The 23,154-nt window shown below is 32.8% G+C and overlaps 2 protein-coding genes across 7 annotated transcripts; both read right to left on the bottom strand.

Annotated features, from left to right (window-relative positions):
• Positions 1-233: 233 nt before the first annotated feature.
• LOC137820830 (ATP-dependent zinc metalloprotease FTSH 11, chloroplastic/mitochondrial) lies at positions 234-10,511 on the bottom strand. 2 transcript variants are annotated; one of them, XR_016515584.1, is made up of 18 exons: positions 9,743-10,505; positions 9,251-9,404; positions 8,624-8,716; positions 8,416-8,501; positions 8,205-8,328; positions 7,308-7,427; positions 6,906-6,956; positions 6,053-6,114; positions 5,203-5,260; positions 4,958-5,083; positions 4,796-4,876; positions 3,016-3,145; positions 2,771-2,919; positions 2,198-2,311; positions 1,814-2,095; positions 1,481-1,570; positions 1,276-1,329; positions 234-779 (listed from the first exon to the last, which is right to left on the bottom strand). XR_016515584.1 is itself a non-coding variant. In XM_068625099.2 (17 exons), the coding sequence occupies exons 1-17, from the start codon at positions 10,252-10,254 to the stop codon at positions 624-626; spliced, it is 2,328 nt and encodes a 775-aa protein (XP_068481200.2). In that variant the 5' UTR covers positions 10,255-10,511; the 3' UTR covers positions 234-623. The 2 variants fall into 2 exon arrangements, 1 of the variants encoding a protein (XP_068481200.2); XM_068625099.2 differs by lacking the exon at positions 2,198-2,311 and having other exon boundaries at positions 9,743-10,511.
• A 1,351-nt stretch (positions 10,512-11,862) lies between these two features.
• On the bottom strand, positions 11,863-18,184 carry PTB2 (polypyrimidine tract-binding protein 2). 5 transcript variants are annotated; one of them, XM_068625095.1, is made up of 12 exons: positions 17,983-18,165; positions 17,278-17,519; positions 16,962-17,171; positions 16,768-16,828; positions 15,906-15,968; positions 15,740-15,813; positions 15,274-15,369; positions 15,063-15,120; positions 14,717-14,821; positions 14,531-14,612; positions 12,941-13,053; positions 11,863-12,432 (listed from the first exon to the last, which is right to left on the bottom strand). In XM_068625095.1, exons 3-12 carry the CDS (start codon positions 16,994-16,996, stop codon positions 12,127-12,129), a joined length of 993 nt encoding a protein of 330 aa, XP_068481196.1. In that variant the 5' UTR covers positions 16,997-17,171; positions 17,278-17,519; positions 17,983-18,165; the 3' UTR covers positions 11,863-12,126. The 5 variants fall into 5 exon arrangements, with proteins under 5 accessions (XP_068481196.1, XP_068481195.1, XP_090151459.1 ...); XM_068625094.1 differs by lacking the exon at positions 16,768-16,828 and having other exon boundaries at positions 17,983-18,184; XM_090295333.1 differs by lacking the exons at positions 16,768-16,828; positions 17,278-17,519 and having other exon boundaries at positions 17,983-18,125.
• Between the last annotated feature and the right edge of the window lie 4,970 nt (positions 18,185-23,154).

Below are 23,154 nucleotides of genomic sequence, written 5' to 3'. Positions count from 1 at the left end.
TTTATTGATAAATTATTTCAATTACTACTAAAAACAAAATATTAAATTATTATAGATTTCAACTAAATAAAACTTGGTCGACACAAAAAAAAAATCAATAATCCATAATCCTTACTTAGATTGGTGAATAAATAATTTCAATAATATCAATTAAAAAAATACTAATGTTTAACATTCCCGAACGGAACTGAAACTGAAAAAAAAAAAGTCGAGGTCAAAGATCTACCATATGCTTTAGGAACACTGATGCTTATGCAGAATTGCCAAATTTACAGTATTAACCACGTGAACAGATAGTTGGATCTACATAAATAATAAAATTTGAAAGCAACAAATAATGTGTAGGCACAATTCTCATAATGTCTTTCTACAAATTATAAATAGTTCTCCAAAAAAATGTTGCTGGCACTCCAGCATGAGCGTCACTGTGAGCAGGAGTGGTTGGTTCAGTTCAGACATACTCAAAGGAGTATCACTTCCTATCCATGCATGCACAAAGGAGTGGATCTGCAACATATGGACCAAGATATATAGCTGTTTGTTGGAGTATTGGGTGACTAGGTATTCTGTACAGAGCGTCCCCTTAGTTAGTTTAGTTAACAGACAGCAAACGGAAACAGTGTTTAGACCAACACGAGTTCCTCCTCTGCTGCCTCTTGTTCCTGTTTCTTTGCCACTTTTCCGTCCTGATATGGTCGCAGTACCCGCCTGATTTCTTCTGCACTAAGTGTCTCATACTCTAATAATGCATTTGCCAGAGCATGCAATGCCTTCTCGTGCTGCAGGAACGTACGTCGGAAGTTACAGGGTTCAGAACTTATTCAGATGCTAGGTATACCATAATAAATTTCATGCATGGCATAATTTTGGCTGCTTACTTTGATTAATCAACACCGTAGAAAAAGTTACATACATACAAAAGAAAAATTTCCTACTTCCTAAATCTTCATCCGTATATATATAGTGCTTCAAATGCATAAAATGGTTTTTACCACTGCCACATACTTTAATTTAAACCCAACGAAAGTAGATTTTGGTTCAGACTTCAGAATTATTAAGCTTCCAAAAGAACACTGTCATTGATTGAAAACTTAGTTTGGACACTAAGTAACATGTCATTTATTTTATTAAATAACAATATCCGAGTATTAGGACCTGTAAATTTATATTAAATCTTGATATAAAGAAAATGAATACTTTTAACCAGCGAAATAGATTGTCTTGAAAGTGGTAGAAATGACAGATTAAACACACAAACCAAACGGGTTGACAAACCTTCCTTAGAAGGGCTTTCACTCGATCATATGCTTCCCTGAGAAGCTTCACAACCTGCAGCACAAGAAATTCAAATCATAAACCAGATTTTATTTTTTTATAAAATAATAATTCCTTACAGAAAAAGTAAAATAACCCAAATATGACAATCTATCCACTATCAAAAGATTTAAAATGACAAAGGATATAGGTTCAATCCACTCGCCTCTGCATCAATACGTGACTGCATTTCGGAACTTGGTCTCTCCTTTATATGAATTGGCCCTATTGCATCACTCATCCCACAACTTGATACCTTGTGCAGAAACAAAAATGACAACAGAAATAATCCTTCATTTTAAAATCAAAAGATAGGTTCTACTTGACAATTTCAGTCAGAGGAAAGTTCTGAGTCCTACTACTGTGAACGTTCCAAGTAATTACAGTAAAAGAAATATTGTAGCGCAGAAATTTTTATCGCTTCTGTGGCAGAAAATAAACCGTATTTCCATAGATGAAGAAACTGCACTTGACCATTAATCACGAAGCAAAAACTTACCATATATTGGGCAAGCTCAGTAGCTGTGTGAAGATCACTACTTGCCCCTGTTGTGATTTGATCCTGACCAAAGATAATTTCTTCTGCAACTCTTCCTCCCATACACACATCAAGGCGAGCAAGTAACTGCTTCTTGCTGATTGATGTCTCATCACCAGAGGGAAGCTGAGTAACCATTCCTAAAGCAGATCCACGAGGCATGATTGTTGCCTTGTGAATTGGTTGAGCACCCTCAGTGTTAATGGCAACAATTGCATGGCCACTCTCATGATAAGCAGTAAGCTGAAAGTTTCACAAGCGATATTAACATAGATAACTGTACATCTACAAATGGTTAATTTAATTAATTTTACACAAGAGATTATAAAATTTACAGATCATTACTTCATAAACTGATTTTGGAGTTTGGGCATTAAAAATATCAGGTTCAAATCAAGACAATGACAAATCTGACGATAAAATACAGTCTTGTATTTCCATCATGCCATATTCGTATACCTACAGGTATTGCATAAAACAAGCACAAGGTGATTTTAATATTTCTGAATAAACAGTAGACAATGGACTGAAAGATGCTCATAACCTATGCTATAAGAATAGGTTTTGAGTCATCAATATGCTACAAAATAAGATTCAAGATATAGTGACAATTTTAGAAAAAAAAAAGTTACCAATACATCCAACTCACTATACGACAAATGGAGTGCTGAAAGATGATTTCTTGGAATTTTTCAATTAAGAGATTTTCAGGCTGATGATTAGATTTTTGCAAACAATATTACAACATAATTGACTATACAGGGACAGCTATGAATTTTCAAATAATGCAACACAGTGCTAAACCAGACATTGTTTAGAAGACAGCAAGGTTAAAACAAATGTAGTGACTTACAACCATACATTAATCACATAGGCAAGAATCGAGAATTTCAAGTGCTAACAGTACTGTACACTTACCTTTTTGGACTCTTCGGATATGGACATTGTTTTCCGTTCTGTGCCCATAATTATTCTATCTTTGGCAAACTCCAACTGTGAAGCTGCTAATTTCTCTGCACCTTCAACAGCAGCTTTAATGGCAGCAATGTTTACCAGGTTTGCAAGATCTAGTTTGAAAGAATAGTTACAGATCACATCATGTAAATGAAATTTAAAGCAGAACAGAACGATGTGCATTTCACGTATGTTTAAAAATTATTCACCTGCCCCATTGAATCCCGGGGTTCCACGAGCAATTGATTTAGTATCTACATCGTCAGCCAATGGTTTATCTTGAAGGTAAAGCTCCAATATTTCTTGTCGACCACGTAAATCTGGATTTGGTACAATAATCTGGAATTGGGTTGGTTAGTTTTCTTATATTCTATAGCAAAATTACATAGCATTATTTAGAACATTAGTTAGATACAATTTTTAAGTTAGGTTCAAGTAGAGAGATCACTGTAATAATTTTGGAAAATTAAGGATAAATGATGTTTTTGGTCCCTATATTTTAAAACTAGTAATTTGACTTCTCCAGTTTCTGAAATACAATGAAAGCAGTCACTCTACATGCTGAAGCATCTAATCGATGACCACAAGGAAATTTGTACCTCATGGATGCCGTGTAGCAAGTGTTGCATGTGTTATTTTAAGAATATTCTTGAGTCCTTGTAAAATTGGTCTTGGTCCCTATATTTTAACACCGGCGGTTTGAGTCATCCAATTTCTGAAATACAGTGTAAACAGTCCCATTGGTAACTGCATTGGGATGGTCGTTCCAATGACACATTTCATGCTCTAAGGATAGACAAGTGATCCCAAATACAAACGGAAGTGTCAAAACCTCTGATGCATGCTTCTTGCTTCTTGATACATTTCAATAACTAATTAAGTTCCACTACTTAGAACTCCAACTAAACCTCAATAAAACTTGCTAATATTAGGGATAAGGCCTCATTTCTTTGGCATTAACATATTTCCTAGTTAGACCTTTTTGCATTGAACCTTCAAAACACCTCAAAGATATCTTGAGAAGACAACCTGTATCCAAGTCAAGCTTAAGATTCTTCACTATTTCACGATGTTGAAGGATAACACCTTTTAAACCTTTGAGATACTTTACCCCAAAACTGTGACCTAATAGGAAAACTCCACCTAGATTTACCTTGTTGTAATTAACAATGTGCAATAGTGAGCATTGCCCGAGAATTCTTGATATTAGTGAAGTTTCATGAGTTTGTTTAGTTAGAGGTCCAAATATTTCATCTCCATTGGTTACTAAAGGGTGTCAAGGAGCATGCGTTAAGTGTCAACATTTGAATTGGGTTCACTCATTTGTTGAGTAGGCCATGTGACTGCCACATATCCCCATGTCATGACATCGTCATGTGTCATTAGAGAAACATCCTAACAGAGTTAGTAATAGGGATTACTTTCATTGTATTTTAGAAATTGGAGAACTCAAACTATTGACTTTAAAAATAAGGAGCAAGACCAATTTTATCGACCAAAAACACGATTTATCCAATAATTAAATAATTTAATTTTTATACAACAAAAAACAAAGATCACTAAATCCAAAACAGAGACAACAACACATTATTATCCTTCAGAATTATAGAACCAAACAAATAGTAAACATACTGTATCACCAAAGAAAATTAGGTTCATGCGACACCTATACAGAAGATTAGCAATCTTTTGTTAAAGAAAGAAGTGTATGAACCTTTGGAAGTGTTCTTGTTTTGCAAGTTTGTTATGTGAGCCAAATGCCAAAGTTTTCAACAGGTAATTATTCTTTTCCGTGTTTTTCTGGCTACCTTATGCATTTCCACCATAGTTTTTCTGAGGGTTTTCTTCAATGGGTTAACAAAGGGACTGGAGAGCTTGTTGTTTTCCTTTCTGTCTCGCTTATTTTATTCTATTGTTCTAGAAGGATTTCTTATCCTCCAGTTTCTCTTTATAAATTCTTTTATCAAGGACAAAATTAATAGGACTTACATGTCGATCAAATCTACCAGGTCTTGTTAAAGCGGGATCAAGAATATCAGGCAGGTTTGTTGCAGCAATTACTATTATTCCCTACAAGATCATCAAGATGTTAAATAAATTAGGGAAAAACTGAGAGAAACTGATTAAACAATAAAAAATGACTAAATATACTTCATTCTGCTCAAAGCCATCCATTTCAACAAGTAGCTGATGCAATGTCTTCTTTGTATGACCCTCCCATTGTTTCCTAGTTGAACCAACAGCATCTATTTCATCAATGAAAATGATACAAGGAGCCTACATTAAGGATGGAGCGTAAAGAATGTTCCAAATTAGAAACAAATAAGGAAATCTTGTAAAGTAATTTAGCAAACCATAACAGACAGCTAAGAGTCCATTAACCAAAGGCAACAAACCTTCTTTTTTGCTGCTTGAAATAAGGATCTTACACGTCGAGCACCAACTCCAACATACCTGAAGTGGAAAAGTGATACCAAATTTGAGCATCCCTAACAACTACCACAACATAACTTACCTTAATGCAACTATTAGGAATCGGTTGGGCCAAATTCAACTTCAAAAGCTAGCTCAAAACCTCATTAGGTGCATTCCATCATGCCCAATATAAGACATCCGCAAGTGGTTCAATATCAAGACTAAATAAGTTTTGATAAAAACTAATGTACCCCAGCCAAAAGGCAAACTAGATGGATTTTGGTTTCATATTAAAAATGAATTGGGCTTAACCTAATCACAAAAGCTAGCTCAAGACTTGGGGGATGGGAGGGAGGGGGAATTTTCCAAGTCATTTAAGGAGTATTTTGTCCACATTTGTTGCCAATGTGAGGCTTCTTGACCAAAGAAAATCTATCAACTGCACAACTTACAACTTCTAGGACGAAACTAAATTTTGTTTTTTGCAAAGGAAAAGTTGTAAAGTTTAATTTACCATGATACAGCTGTAAACCAAATAGATGTTCTCAATCACACACACACACACATATATATATATATATATTTACTCTCTCTTTTTACGATAAAGAAGAACTAGCAGGAATCAATATTAGAAAAGATAAAGAAACATAACACATGTATTACGGAGGACACTAATGATGCATCCTTGTTAACAAACTTTCTTAGAAAATTTATGAAGTATCCCTGTTAAATTCAAGGAAAATGGATCACAATATCATGTTTCAAAAAATTAAGACAACATATAATGCATTCCAAAGACAGAAATTTAAGCTATTGAAAAAGAAGACTTACATCTCTTCAAATTCTGATCCTGCACGATAGAAAAACGGAACACCAGCTTCTCCAGCAATAGCCTTCAAGGTCCCATATAAAGCAAACACTATCAGATCACAATACATTATCAATATCAATAGATTAATTCAAGAGGTAAATGATAACAAAGTAGTATTGCTTTTTCAATTATATTTACGAACTCTGAAGAATGAAAGAGAAAATGAAGTTGTCAAGTGTCTGGGTTCTTTACCAGAAACAAAAAGGCCATGTTCTTTATCCTCAAAAAGAAAAACTGAGTGTCAAATTATGGAAGTGAAACGCATATATTAATGGGCATACACATACCATCATGTAAGAAAAAGACAATGAGCATGGAAACTTTGAATGTCAAGATTTTCCAATAAATTTGGTGCAATACAGTTATGAGAAGGAAAATGGGAGCAAAAGCTGCTTTAGGAAAAATAAAAAATTAGATGATATACTAGTGTTGGCAAATTAAATAAAAAACGAATCAGGTAGACACAACAGCTACATGGGCAAACAAGGAAACAAGACAAAAACAGTTATTAATAATGATTGCATTCCCAAACAATCCACATGGGCATAGAAACAACCTTTTCTACAGTTACAGCTTGGAAGAACAAATTATGCAAAGAGATAATGGAGCAACAATGTCAATGCTATCAAATTGAAAGACGAGAACCAAAGCCTAGATAGTAGATATGTACTTCCAGAAGCTTCATGCAATTATATAAAAGTGGGAATTCATAAAGCATGCAGGAGGCCAATAGGCTCAAGTTCTAAAGCAAGAACTTCATAAAATTTGAAAAAAAAAAGTGTCTTAAGGTATGCAGATGATAAACAAGCTGACCTTGGCTAGAAGTGTTTTTCCAGTTCCTGGTGGTCCTGTTAAGAGAATCCCCTGGGAAAAGAAGTGTTTTAGGCATACTTGATGAAAAAGAAACAAATAATTTCCAATGCATACTAAAAAAGTAAAAACACAGCATCATATTGTTGGACAAATAGCTTCATCTGCATATCATGCAATGAAAACAAAATAAATAAATAAATAACATTGTGATTACCAAAAGCTAGCATGTTTATCATTGTAAAGTGTAAACAAAAAATATTGCATTTGGAAATAGTATAAACATGTTATCATGCATAAATTGGGAAGGAAACCTGGTCCTACATGAAATGAAAAGCCAATTATATATAACCAAGTGCAGTCAAGCAAAACAAATTCAACAAATATACAATTACTTCTTCAGACCTTAGGCAATTTTCCTCCAAGGCGAGTAAATTTAGCCGGATTTTTCAGGTACTCCACAACTTCCTCAAGTTCTTGTTTAGCATCATCACAACCTTTCACATCTTTAAATGTTTTGAAATTCTGCATGAGGAAAGAGAGTTTATATAAGTTGTTGTTTGACACAATTTCTGGTTTGCTGTGTATATATATATATATATATATATATATATATATATATATATATATATATATATATATATATATATAATCTGCATGAGAAACTGTTACCCCTATTCCCGATAGCTAATTCATCAACTGAGAAAAAGACACATACAGATATGGAGAGTAACTGAATTATTAATGATAACATCCTTAAAAAGAAAAATAGCTCTCAGGAGTCACAATGGCTTTGGGGAGTAAGGAAAATGCTAATATTAAATTGAGATGTTCTCCTTTATAAGCCACAATTATAACAAAAATAAAAGAAAAACCAGTGAGCGGGAGCATAAACTAAAGAAGTAAGAGGAATGCCAGACTGACTCCTCAAGAAGCTAATAACATGAAGTTCACCAACATTAAAGTGCCAAGATCAGTAGGGGGTGACTCCTGTAGTTTGCAGGGAACAAACTCGATGACAATTGCCTGATTCATAGAATCAGATCAGATGTACTTCAGAACAATAAAATATCATTTTCTGAATAATCCATAGACCAGGATTATTTTATTTGGATTGACAAAAGACTGTGCATAAATTTTATTATTCTTAATGAATTAACCAATTTCATTAATATTCTTCTCATCCAAAATTCAGCTATGATAGCCCATTCATCAAATTTTCAAGAAATACAAAAGTAACTACATTGGCATATTATATGATTAAGGTCATGTGTCATTTATAATGCGTCCTAAAATGTTAACCTTTTCTGGCATCACTTCCTTATTTAGTTCCTTTGGGGCATATGTAGTACTTGAGCCAACACTTGAAGTTCCAATCCCACCCAAGCTTACTATGAATTTTTGAAGTGCAACCATACCCATAACCCTGAAAGACACATTTTATATGACGATAAATGAAACTATCAGGTATGACATAGAGAAGAGAGTGAGAGTGAGAACTAAACGTTCATACCAGATCAGACCCATAACAACAATAAACAAAATAGTTGATAAAACATCTTGTACAAAGCGTGACTTTTGTGATACTTTGGGATCAACCTAAAGAAGGAAACAGATTCGTAAGATTCCCAAAACAAACAAACAAAAAAAAGAATTTGGAGTTCAAATGCTAATCACTAAAAACCATAAAAAAAGAACTTTTTTTTTGCAATAATTGTTACCACAAGAACATGTAATGGCTGCCTCTCGGATGTTCCAGGGCTAAGAATAGGCTCGTCTGATTTACCAGATGCTCGCTGTTTCAACTCTTGCAACTGAAAGAAAAAATATTTCGTATCAGTTGATACATCCAACACATGGAAAATATGAAATAAAAGATGTCAAAAGAAACTGTATTAAGATGAAAACGCAGTTTATTACAAAAGGAATAGACGCAAAACATGGAACTTGTGATAAAAAAACAAGGGTATGCAGAAAATCAAAATAAATGAGTATAAAAAGATAGAGGAGAAGAACATGCTTTCAGGCTCATTAATTCTACATATCATATATTTGAAGAGAAAATGCAAATAAAATAATTTAGCCAGAAATACATAAGGGAGAAACATAGCTTTAAAATGCTCGCATATAGGTAAAAATTAAAAGTATCCCTCAAACCACTGGTGTCAGTTTCAGATCACGGGACTCTACGACCGTAATAGTCAGAGGACAAGAACAAATAATTAATCGACAACAAAAATTTCTAGCACATCAATGGCACAGAACGCCTAGTATAACCTTCTGCAAATGAAAACCTGATCAACACAGACCAAATAGCATTAAGAAAATGAATTACACAAAGTGACTACCAGGGTAGGAAGTCTGGACGGTTTCGCATATTCCTCATTTGGAAGATATTCAGCAATAGCATTAGTGGCCACTAAAGCTCGGAGATACTCCACAACTCCTCTACTGTCTACAGCACCCTCCCTTCCTTCAAAGTGCTTGATGACAGACTCGGGACTGGTAAAAAACATAAATAACAGAGAAACTTTGACGCAAACTGAAATCATCCATCCATACAAAACTGAAAACAAAAATATTCCACTTGCTAACTACATTCTTCATCCTCTTGATTCAGCCATGCTATCATAGCCATATTTTCAGTTTTTTTCTTCTGTATTTTCTGAAACGACAAAACTTATCCAGTTGCTTAGATGAATTGAGATTTATTCACTGTCAGAATTTTATATAATTTATTATAACTTCTAGTGCCAATTTATGTTACGCAAACTGAAACACAAATTTTGATCAGAACAGCATCTCAACTTCATCACTGTGCAATGCGATTCAATCCAAACCTGTGCTTATTAAGTTCAACAAGTAGTGCGGTTTGTTTGGCGACATCATTGGGATTCGCCTCCGCGTCAATAATTAACCTAGCCAGACGCCGTTCCTGTTGCCAAAGCGGCAACCAGTTCATGAAGTCGGCGAAAGCCTTTTTGGAGCTCTCTCTGGCTCCCTCGAAGAGCGCCGCAATCGACGACCTCTGATCCTCTTTCGCAATCGCGCTCTTTTCCGGTCCGATTGAAGGATCGAATCCCTCGGCGTCGATGACACTGGTCGAATTCTGAGTGGTTTGATTTGAAAGAAAATTAGAATCGGCGGCGGAGGGATTGGGTTGGGAAGCGACTTTGCGAGAGCGGGAAAAGGGAAGGCGCGGGAGAAATTGTGGCGGAGAGAGTTTGCATGGAGAGAGGGAGGTGAGAGAGTGAGGGAACTTGCAGAGAAGAGGATGGTGGTGTTGAGTGTTTGAGGCGAATGGGAGGGAAGTTCTGCAGAGAATGAGAAGTGACGCTTGAAGTGTGGCCATAATAAGAATAAATTATTTCTTCTTCTTCTTCTTCTTCTTCTTCCTCCTCCTGCAAATGTGAGAGAGGAGAGGAATGGATTGTGTGAAGTGAGTACCTTATCTGTTGCTGATTGGAATTGGTGCCGCCATCCGACAACGACTTCCGATTTTAAACCTTATCAACCTTTTATCTTCGGATAATGCCCAATCATCGCCTCTTACTATACTTTCTACGGTGTTTCGGTTTTTCTCTTCCATTTGCATTCACTAACAATAATAAAAATAATATTTCAGAACCTATATTTAAGTTTTTAAACTATTCAAAGAAATGATGTAAAATTCAGTTTAAATGTAATTCATTTTATATTGACTACTTAAAAAATCATATTTAATATTATTTTTACTAGTAGTAATAATTTTTTATTCTTCTATCACTCACGAATTGTATGAACTGTAGATAAAGAAATTCTTGACTAGACAGATCTCAGCGAAAGAGAAAAATATATATAAGGATAAATGCGTAAAAGTAAATATACTAATAAAAATAATTTAATTTCTATTAATGAGAACCACATAGATGCAAATAACTCATCTTTTATGATCTTCAGCTTCTTAGCATCTCCTTACGCCATTTTCAACTTATCCCTGCTCGCAACTTAAAAATAAGTACGACATTGAAATGGCTCCGACAGCGTCAAAAGCAGTGTATCATGTTCCTCAAAACCAACAGATGCCAGACTGCATATCCACATGGATCGATCAAAATAGTCTATAGAATAGATTATTAGATAGACTAAGGTAAATTGTAAAATAATGACCTGAAACAAGTTCATTTTAGTTCAATCTATTTAGTGAAACTCAAAAATAGTCCAATATATATAACTCAATTAGAATTCAAGTCGAACTAGGCTAACAAATTTTCCACTCAACCATCAAACACTCCAACGGTCGAAGTGCGTGTTGGACTTGGGATCTCGGATTCACAACTCATGCAAAAAATAAAAGTCAATTTCTTCCTCCACTTCTCCCTGCATCTCTGTAAATTATTTTTATTCCAAAATTACCGTTTTGACAAAAGATGCAAAAAAAATCATTTTTATAATCCATAAAACTTTAAAAAGGTACTTTTATCAAAATATTTTGTATTTTAAATTCTAGAATTAAAAAATATTATACATTTCAAACTCTAAAATTTAAAATATAATTTTATTTTCCTAAAATTCTCGGAAGGATATTTTCTGGACATTCCAGGTTCTAAAATTTAGAATACAAAGTTTCATTTCAAATTCTAAAATTCAAAATGTATTTTCTTGTATTCAAAAATTCTAGAATTCTCTAACTCTAGAATTCAGAATATAAAATTATATTCCAAATTCTAAAGTTCAGAATTTTAAAATGCAAAAGAAGATGGGTGTCAATACAAAAAATAAAAAAAAAAGGGTAAAGATGTCATTTCACATTTTCTATTGAGGTGCAGGAAGTTATTGCCAAAATAAAAGCCACTCGAAGTAGTTTTAGTTCGGATATAACCGAAAGCTAAGATGCTGGTAAAACATACGGGATATAATCCATACAAAATCGATTATGCTGGATTACTTTTCCTAAAATCATTCTCAAACACAAGATCAATTAAAACAGAATATTGTTTCAAACTAAGACATTCAAAAGTTGTTGACCAATTGCTTACAGACTTTCCATACTCAATATTCAACATCTGGAAAACAATAAAAGGGAAAGAAGGGGGAAGGGGGAAGTGGCCCATTTGAGGTTCAGAATAACTTGGGAACCAATGTCACCAGATGGGAACCCTAATAAGACGGTCCTCGTATTCTTGCAGAAGCCAGCTGACTTTGTTAACGAATGTAGATCTATTTTAGATGCAAGAGATGCATGCTATTGACAGCGATCAGATCCATATGCGGGCAATGTTGTTGTAGATTGTGATGAGTTGTGACTTGGAAATTGCATTCCAGGGGCCATTTGTTGTGGCATGCTACCAGGTGACATATAAACATTATTGTGCATCTGCATTGGCATAGATTGAACCACTGCGGGGGGACCTGTCCCCCATCCAGTCTGAGACCCATTGTACGGTTGGCCAGGCGGGCCCACCATAGGAACAGATTGTTGCCCTAAAATTGAAGGTTGAGCGTTAGGCGCATTAGGAATGGTATAGTCTCTGCTCCTATCATTATTAACCTGTAAACACAAATAATATATGAAATTAAAAACAGAAATGTAAGCTTGGATTTCAGTAGCACTAAAGTACCACCCATCAAATTAACGAAATGAAAAAACCAACGCTGCACAGCAAAACAATCTAAAATTACGATATTGGATTCTTGTATAACATTTTTGTAATTAAGGCAAGTCCAAAGGTTACAAGAGAAAGGGGTAATGAAAAAAAATGATATCCAAGTAAAATTTGTCAAGCTTCAACAGAAGAATTTTCAGTGCATGATAAAAAAAACCAACATCATCCATTCTCAAAAAAAAAAAACTAAGGTCGGTCAACACAAGATTCTCAAGTTTTGTACAGTCAGCCTGTATTATATCCATGAATGAGAATAAGCTTTTGCTGGCTTGTATAACAACTAAACAGTGCCGTATCATACTGATACGAGGCATCTTCAACTCACAGTTTTCAATCATTTATTCAAATGAACAGCAATCAATGCTCAGTCAACAGATAGTGTTGGCTGTTTACCTTTATACTAAGATCAGTATGTCGTGAATATGAAATGTGAAGCTTGCAAAAACCTCCATCATAAATGCAATGTCCTTCCAAGGCTTCCTTGGCCACAACAGCGGTCTGGGTATCTGTAAATCATAGCATGTCAGTCTCCCAAGCTTATATTGCCAGCATAAAATTAAACAAGGTAAACCATCAATAAAAGTTAAAGTTATCCACGATGACACTAATTGCATATATAGCACATTTCAATTATCATTATTAAAACTGTCAAAGATAAGTATGAGTGCCCTCTAAGAACATTTCCACCAACCAAGCAACACCCATAACATTGGGAGAACAAGAAAGTGCAGCTAGAAGTATTCAATATATCTATCCAAAATGAATCAATGTCAATAATGGGATGGGATGCAAGATAACGCAAACAAGTTTTTGGAGGCTTTACCTCTCCTTAAAAGGAAAAGTTGGCTCAAACACAAAATTTTGAAGATCTCGACAAAAAAGTCTTTAAAAGAAGAAAATACCAAAAATAAAAGGAGCCTCAACATAAACTAAATGGAGAAATTCTAGTTTCAGAGAAGAAAATATGCTGCCCAGTGTATATAAGAGGGCAAAAGTTAACACTTGCCCCTCCCCTAACCAAATTCAGACCATAAGTAGTTGTTTTTCGTAGAAGCAGGCAACAACTTGCACAGACACTTGAAAACTACAACCAAATTTAAAGATTCAAAACATAACATAAAGACAAACAATTGAAATGCACAACCATTAATAATCAACAGTACAAACAATATCAAAATAAATCAAGGTTGTCAAAATCAATATATTACATTTAGATCAGGAGAGGGATGATGACATCATAAATTGTGATTGTAACACATCATAAGATTTTTGGAAAAGAAAAGGATATATTTTCATATAAAAAATATGATAATATAATTAACTAACATAATAATATCACTAAAATTCAAATAAGAATTTAGATAATATTTTTATCAGTATTTATTATGGTGGGAGGGGGGCCGCGGCGAGGTAACCATAAAAATCAGTACAGATATCTAGTATTTCAAATAAAGACCCAAAAAAGACAAAATCATGTGTTGCAGTAACAAACAAATAAAAAAGCTTCTTCAGCAGTTCCTTAGCCAGCCTTAGTAGAACTTTAATAGACCAGAAAGAGGAAAGGCACTCCAGAAAACCATCATAGACCAAAGAACAGAGACGCCCCAAAGTGACATAGATAGGAGAAAAGTGAATTCAATATGAGAACCAAGAGCAACTGAGAGTGCTGAATTTGAACAAGGTTGCAAAGTTTGAATAATTGATTTTGAATGGTATTGGTATCATGTAAGAGTGGGCTTTGAAGGCTGGCAGAGAACAGGGATCCAGGGGCAAAGAAAAATGAAACTTTTGGCCCTCAGGTCACATAACTCAACAAGTGACCCAATCACATATTCCACGATCCTGTAATATGGGTGGTGACTGTAAAATGAGTGGTGATTTCACTCCGATCCCACTCAAAAATGAACAAGATCGTGTGATTCTACAATCTTTAATAACATTTTTTGCAGCCTATAACACGGTAAAAAATTTCAAAGAATTAACCTGGATATTGAATCAGAGCCTGCAAACCACCATTCTTATCGAACATTGCAATTTTTTGGACAGGTCCAAAAGCAGAGAAAACCTGTAAGAAAAGTTAAAAAGTATATAAATGGTATGATATTATCAAGTAAACTGTATTGTCTATTAATAATTAAAAAAAATATGGCTGGTCATGATTTGAGGTACCATGTGTAAGACATCCAATGTTACAGCATATTGCATGTTCTCAATAGATGCAAGAAGAACATTACTCTCAGTCTCTAGTCTTTTCCCATCCAAACCAACCATAGCCTGTGCAAATTATATATGAATATTTAGAATAGAGAAAAAAATCCTTAAGCAAGTCAGCATGCATGGTCCCTTTGGCAGAAGGTGCAGATACCTAACTAATGCACAAAACATAAACACTCAATTTAAAACAAGCAACGTGTAAATCTTTTATTGAATATAAAAACTGGTCGCAAGATAAGATAAGAGATAACATATTTTTACTCCTGTAAAACGTGGAAATGTTGACTGACAAAAACAATACCTGTCCACTTCCCTCCACAGCTGATGGAGCAACAGGAAGGTAAGGATTAGTATAGTCTCTGGATAAAGAAAATTAATCAATTACAAATTGAAAATTTATTATTACAAAGAAAAAAAATAAGGAAACTAAGCTAAAAAAACAACAGGAAATAATATTGATAAATAAAAGAAAAAGAGGCTGCAAAACTTGGGGTCCTGTAAGCCAGCAATACCTGCTCCTGTGACTTTGAAACTTCACACTTAAATCTGAATGTCCAGAATATGTGATCCTAAGGGTACATGGTCCCATATGCTCAGGAAGCAGATACCTGATATCAAGCCACAGTTAAAGATCAATAAACAGAAATAAAGTTGGGAAAATACTAAGAATTACCTACTGTTCTAACAACTAATAATTTGCAAAACCCAAACTTGGCACTTTTTTTCAGGATCAATTCAGTTGGACAGTGGTTTATGTAGCCACGTTGTCAACCAATCCAATGATTCATAAAATTACAAAAAAAATGCAAAAACAGAGTCTTAAAACTCCAAAACAAGTTAAATACACAAAGAATTGCCAAAGTTTAAATATATAAAATAATCCAACAGTTGATTGCTGAGCAATCTGAGAGAACAAATGCACCATCCACTGCCAACAGTTAAACTAAATAGCCACTCAAACAAATAATACAGTTATACCTAGGTATGCTTCTTCCATCCAAAGCATCTTTCGCAGAGGTGGCAGTCTCGGCATCTGAGAATTGAACCAGTGCCTGAACAGTGACAGGTGTACAAACGAATTATCTTGTGCTCATAGAATATAAAAAAAAAAGTAACAATAGATGCGAGTGGTCTATCACCATACCTGAAATCCTGCTGTCTTCTCAAAGGTAGTAATCTTATGCACAAATCCAAAGGCTGAAAAAACCTGCACAAATGAATAATAAACTTTCAGGATTATATTGCTAAAGTAAATCTTAATAGAAGACAAACTAGAAGTTCAGCATCTAGGCGATTAACTGTGTCACTCAACTAAAAATACTAGCAAGATTAACAAATAATACCATTACAGGACTTAAATAACAACAAGCAAATTAAAAGCTCTAAGCAAATCAATATATCTCTTGAAAGGCTACAAAAGAACAATGCTTTTGCTGCATATGCTGGTGCCAGATGAGCTAAAACATTGTGAGTGAAAAGCAACACAAATGAAACATTAAGAAACTATCAAAACAACTGCCAGACATTTCTCATTAAAGATCTGGTATTTATCGTAAAAAATTAGGGAAAGAGTTTTCTTATATGAATCATCACCTAGAATATATAACTACAATAATACTTACAAGAACTTGAAGTTAACGGTATCATTCACTTTCACACTAGAATAAATGACTCAAAAATAAAGGATTTAAGAAGTAACTTGCCTCCTCAACTATAAATTACTGAAAACTCAGCATTCAGTTGCCAAGTTTAGAAGGAAAATTTTGGTGTACTTTCAGATATGACTTCAAAAGCACAACCAAACAATAGTTGGAACACAGAAAATAACTGAACAGCACAGAATCCGGTGGCTAAATCTAAATGGCTATGCAGATGACGAGTCAATAAAGCACAGATGCACAGTAGAAAAAAAATGGAAATGCCCTAAACTACAAGAATGGCAGGAGTTGAGGGGGAGTAAGGAAGAAGAGGTAGTGTTAAGGAAAGGAGAAAGGAGACAAACACACAAGCGCTATTTCTCCCAAAGCACTAAGCTGCCATTGAAGATATTGCCTTGTCATGGGCCTGCTGATTCATTCACATACATGTCAACAATTTTTCCATAGCCTGACAAAGAAAAACCTAATCATAAAACTAAATGACCAGCATCCTCTTGATTACAGTGTTAGCATATAACTAATACACACAAGCAATCGCTTACCAAATGCAAGACATCAATGCTGACAAGACGTGCATCTGCACCCTCAATCGTTACCAACAATACATTCCCAGGAACATCTGCAGCAGTTTTGTTATTCACTATTTCTTGCCTGTTAGAATATTGTAGGTATACAGTTTTTCCTCGTACTTGAGCAGGCTCTGATGATGAGGCATAGTATGATATCATTGCAATGGCCTGATTTAAATCAGCCTGCAGGTTGCGGTTGCAAAATATGATTTTTAACCAGCAATCAGTAACTTTATATGAAGATAAAACAAGATAGAGAGGGGGGGAAATGACAACAAAATACACCCACAAATTCAATAAAAGCTTGATTTCTATTTGCCCCAACATTGCATTTTGTGTTCACAACTTTTCCAAACGGCTTCCCAAGTTCAATCAGTTCCTCCTCTGTGCACTCCCATGGCAAGTTTCTCAAATGAAGCACCTTTGACGGTGGCTGAGTGTAACGGAACTGTGGCTGACTAGATACGGATGCCATTTCAGACAATAACCCTAAATCTGTCGAAAGAACCAGAAAATCCGCAGCCACTACGACTACAAAATACATTTTACAATTAGTTATACCATTATAAATCCACAAGCATACTACATAACTACGTTTCCCAAACTAACTTCCAATAGAGGACATCCATTGACTGATACTTTAGCCATGCTTCCTAAAGATCCAACAACTATGGACGTAAAATTGGCTCAATGCAACTCAACTTAATAAATTTCTAGATACCATTATGCAATTAAAATTTGGTGGGTAGGAAACCAATAATGTATAACAAAGTTTTGGGGGTAACAGCAAAGTGCATACGAATTTGCAATTCAAGACATTCAGAAATTGACAAATCCCAATTGAAAGAAATCGATAGCTAACGGATTTAATCTATTACGCCCAATTTTGGTGTTGGCTGTTATACGGAAACGGCGAGATGTTAGTTATCGGGATCCACAGCGATAAAGCAGAAAAAGGCATAGAAAAAGTTACATCGAAGCAAAGCAATATTACCTGAGAGAATTGAGAGAAGGAGAAAAGCTCTGGTTTCTACAAGTTGACGGGATTAGGGTTCTCCAACTTAGGGTAAAGGTAAAGAAGGAATTTCTCCGTTATCAACTATTCTTTCTGGCACCACGGGCAAAAACAAGGCCTTTAACGCTGAACCGTAACCATATATTTTATATTTATATAAATGAGATAAGATTTTTGTTACAAAAATCTTAAATTCACTTTTGGTATATGTACCTGTTTTGTAATTTCATTTTTTTTTATAAAAGAATAACTACATATTTAATCTTTTAGCTTTTAAAAATTATTCAATAGTAGAATAAATAACATCTAGGTTTAATACTAATTATTACTCAGAAACACATCAATATATTTTATGCTTATTATATATAATCATAATAAATAACAGTTATTTCATTTTTAAAAATTTCAAGTGCCCGATAAAAAAATATATTTTATATGGATTAAAATTGTATATTTGGCAAACCATTAGAATGACGTGTGATTTAAGTTTTAAACTACCATCAATTTGTTTTTTTCTTTTGAATCAATGTTTTTATGTTAAGTATCACTGTGTAACTTTATAATGACATTCCAAGTAACAACAATTATTTGTCATCGCATTCCCTTCATGAAAAAATATGAGTATCTAAACCTGGTTTTTTCCACTGTAGTTAAGACAAGTATTTCATCGATTACAAAACATTCAAGGAACATTGGTCATAACAACACAAACCAAAGCATAATCACATTCCAACCAGACATTAGTAAGTCTCATTTGTTGAGCTTTCTCCATAGCATATATAACCCCATAAAACTCAATAACCATAGCAATTCAATAAAATTCTCCATACTCCGACGAAAAATACCTCCAAAAGTAGCAAGATCAGGATATTCCCTAGCAGCCCATTAGTGTTATTTTAACTCAACCTAGTGAAGGAAACTCACATCTAACCGTAAGAGGACAAAGAATTTTACCATTACGAGTATTAATACCAAAAAAATTGATCACGTTGAAATCCAACATATCATTATTCATTGAAACTTTAGACGAAATACCTACTAGACAAGTTAAATCTTTAATAACTGAAATAGTCCTAAAAACTTCAATCTTATCCTTAAAAACGAGCATAATTCATCATATGTCATATCATCTCAATAAATAAAAAAATTATCAAATCAAACTTAACATCAATTTGTTTTTTGAATTAAACTATCAGTTTATTTTATAGATTGAATATTTAATCTTTGTATCTTAAAAATTTAATTCAATCTCTTATATTTAAAACAAACAAATAGTTCTTTGGTTTATTAAAATTAATCTTATTAGTAATTTAAACATATTGACGATTCAATATAATCACAAAATAATATTTTTTTTTCTTAAATGTTTTTGCTGTACACTAGACTAAAATGGTCATAAACCTTTTATTTATTTTATTTTATTTCAAATGTTTTAATACATAAACATTTTATCAGTACATACAATGTTGCATGTATAACATAGATTCATATATAAAAAATTGATACAAAGATATTCACAAACGATTTCTGTTATCACATATAACTTTATGAGATGAAAAAAATTGAAGCACAAATATGTTATTTTTATTAGTGTGCTATTCTTTAAAATAAAATAAAAAAAACTCATTGGGATATGCACTAGAAAATAAAAAAGACAAACTTTTAGTAACAAAAATACTTTTAGTAAAAAATACTCTTAAAATGTAAGTTGTACAATAACTATTGGAAAATATATGACCACAAGTCAAATTAGTCATATAAAACATTAATTTTTATTAGGTAAATTGTTTTATATTGAAGTTGGTAAAATATTAAATGAAATTTAATATATTATAATATTTTTTTTCTATATACATGAAGTTTTCAAAAAGAATTATAAAGAAGAAATAATAATTTTTTGGGATGGCAACTTGTGAGTTCAAGTACTTTTATTTTGAAGTGAAATTATGTTTATCCGTATCTTTGTTTTATTTTTGTTTTTCTAAATATAAAATGTGTCTCTTATCTTTATCTTTGTAAAGTAACAATTTCTGTACCGGATTCACACTTGTTTGCATTATTTATTAATTAAATGATTTTTTAATATAATATTATCAATGGTTTAATATTAATTTTTTTCTTCAACCTTAAAATTCAAACATTAAATATAACTACGTCAAGTTTAGAATAAAATGTTAAATAATAATATAAATACAAAATAATTATAAATAAATAAATAATTGCATTGTAGTTGAAATTTCACAATACCCACAATTCTTGTGATTTTTTTAAATATTAAAAAACGAAAAGTATCTCCACCAGTGAACTTGCTATTATTGAAAGAAGATATATAAAAAAATATGTAATAAAAAATATCAAATCTAACGAAAGTAAGAACCACGAAGAAAATAAGATAAGTTTTTTAGTTAAATAAACTAAGAGTTACATAATTTAACACACGAAAATAATACATAAACATTTTCACATAACAAAAAATTTCAAATAATTAAGTAAACATATTAAAAATAGAAGAAATGATAAAATGCGTGTCTTAAAATGATTTAATTTGATAAGTTGATGTTTGTGTTTTCTACAATACAACAGATCGTTGAAAAAAATTGTAAAAAAAATGTGTAATTACAAAAAAAAAAACTTAATTGATATTAAATAAATCAAATAATGAGAAAGATAAAACGGGATTTAGTATGGAGATGCAAAATGAATAACTCAACCCCATAAAACCAGTTCATAGGGTTGAGGTTTGCACCCACTTTTATATAATGAAAGGCTCTAATCTCTAGTTGATATGGGATCTCCAATACACCCCTCGTGCCGAGACTACCAACTCGTGCGTGGGACTATATATTATGGGTGGTCCGATAGCGGGTGGCTTGATAAGCCCAACAAATACTTGCTAGGATAGGCTCGAAATGGCTCTGATACCATATTACAGTAAATGAAGATGAATATTCCTTGTTTGATGTGATGCTTTAATGTAGCGTACATAATCGCACGTAATCGTAATGAAGAAATAGAGGTTTTGATGAACCCTAATTGTAGAGAAAAATAAACATAAAAGAAACTTTTATTCACTTGTATATTAGAGAGTAAAATACATGGGGTATATACAAGAAAAAGATTAAAACCTAGCTGAAACAGAAAATGAAAGTTGGGTCAAACAAACAAAGCCCAATAATTTAAAATAGAAAATGAAATATATTATCATACTCATCTCCTCATACCAATTTTAAATTGAATATTACTTATAATACCCGCGTTAGAGTTAATACATAAATTCTCATGAAAATTCAGGATGTGTTCGGATAACACCCACTAAAATGAGTTTATTAATTATTCTAATAAGTCTCAATAATTTTACTTAAAAGAACGTGTTATGGTTTAAAGTAAAAATTATCTATAATCTAGGAAGTTCAAGTGTCCTTTCCAACATAAGGTGTCTAATTTTTATAGGGAAATTCTCTTTAGAGTCCTACTAGGCAGTTTTAAGTGTTGAAAAATAAATTTAAGAAGCAAAGAATTTAGGATACTAGAAAAACGATTTCCATCATCAAGGGATTTGGTTTTGTTTCACAAGTTCCTAAAATCTCAATAACAAAATGTCCTTCCCAGTAATCTTGTTAAATCTATTGAAGATGTCGTTCTAAGTCCAACAATTGCATCACCTAAATGATGACTTATACCTCTCTAATGCCTATACTTATATCTTTCAAATGCTTAGCTCATTTTACTAAAAGGTGAATTTTCTTCACTACAAACCTTTGTTGAAATGGGACTAAATCATTAAAGACTAGACACACTTCTCTTGACATTGATCAATTGATTTGTGAAGGTACACAACCTCTAACCTTAGAGTTTATGATTTAATATTTAGAGTTTAGTCATTAGGATTTAAGATTTATAATTTGAAGTTTAAGATTTAAGATGTTGGAAAAATTTATTTTTTCTTTATGCGGAGAGAAAGTTGCCTCATATTCACGAACACTGCAAAATATGTAACTTAAAGTTCCTCTTACTACAATTAAAACAACATAAACCTAATATAATTTAAAAGTCCAAAATATAAAACATTTTAAATAAATTTATCATCTACCACATTTTATTTATCAACCAAATAAAACAGTTATCCGAAAACCTAAATCTCGTAATCCCGGCGAATCTCGAATGTTTAACACAAGTTAACAAACCCTAGGCTACACCGAATATCATGTATAGCTAATAATTCTCACCACAAAGCAAAACAAATCCTAAAAGTAAAAACACCGAAGCTGTAAAAATAAAATGGAATAAAAAAAAAACTAACAAATCTAGCGAAAAGCAATTGCAGAGTTGCTGAACAAACACAACCCGAGACCAATAAGACAGTGTTGTTGGAGATCCCACAACTAGAGATTAAAGTCTTTGTATATAAGTGGGTGCAAACCTCAACCCTATGAGCCAGTTTTATGGGGTTGACTTAGGCTTAAAGTTCACTTCGCAATAAGTGTCATTGGTACCCACCATTGGGTCATTTTAACCATATAAATAAATACACATATTCTGGAGAAATAATGTTTGTAATAAATTTTAACATCTTATCTCTTATCATTTAATATTTTAGGTAAAATTTTGCATGAACTCACTCAATAATATGTTACAACGTGCAAGCTACTCAAGACTAAAATCGTATATCAAACACAACCTGACTAGTAAGAATAAATTATGTTTTTTCCAATCATATTTATATATATAACATGTAAAATAAATGATAATGTAATTTTTGAAAAAATAGAGTATGAATGTAAGTTGAGAAAATATATCCTAAAAAAAATCAATGAATAAAAATTAATTTTAGAGATAAAAAAATTAATTATTATATTAACAAATCATACATTGTTAAACTAATGATTGTACTTTGTGTTATATCAAATATGTAAAATACTAGTGAAATTTTTTTCTGTAAATTGAAATGTTAAAATTACTTGATTTTGGTAAAATGAAAATTCAAACTATATTGTAAAATCAAATCAAAGTTGATGATTATAAAATTGCAAATTTTTTTTTTTTAATTTCACCAAAATAATTTTTATAAAAAAACATTATTTTTACGAGTACTGAATGTATTTTGAATGTATTTTTGGAGAATGGTATTTTTTTTATCTTTTAGTCTATGAA

Source organism: Phaseolus vulgaris, chromosome 9 (assembly GCF_051622355.1).
Source record: "Phaseolus vulgaris cultivar YP4 chromosome 9, ASM5162235v1, whole genome shotgun sequence".
Lineage (NCBI taxonomy): Eukaryota > Viridiplantae > Streptophyta > Magnoliopsida > Fabales > Fabaceae > Phaseolus > Phaseolus vulgaris.
Note: the sequence above shows the minus strand (reverse complement) of the source record. Positions and strands in the feature narration are given on the sequence as shown.

Bases quoted from the DNA above. Each gene is read 5' to 3' on its own strand.
- LOC137820830 (XM_068625099.2), bottom strand. From the start codon at position 10,254: ATGGCCACACTTCAAGCGTCACTTCTCATTCTCTGCAGAACTTCCCTC. The intron at 5,084-5,202 runs GTTTGTTGCCTT...TCCTTAATGTAG, and splicing joins TTCAAGCAGCAAAAAAGAAG to GCTCCTTGTATCATTTTCAT. The intron at 3,146-4,795 runs GTAAGTCCTATT...ACCCAATTCCAG, and splicing joins CTGGTAGATTTGATCGACAT to ATTATTGTACCAAATCCAGA.
- PTB2 (XM_068625094.1), bottom strand. From the start codon at position 17,463: ATGGCATCCGTATCTAGTCAGCCACAGTTCCGTTACACTCAGCCACCG. The intron at 15,814-15,905 runs GTATGGTGATAG...GTCACTGTTCAG, and splicing joins AGAAGACAGCAGGATTTCAG to GCACTGGTTCAATTCTCAGA. The intron at 15,121-15,273 runs GTATTGCTGGCT...TTCTTTATCCAG, and splicing joins TTTCAAAGTCACAGGAGCAG to AGACTATACTAATCCTTACC.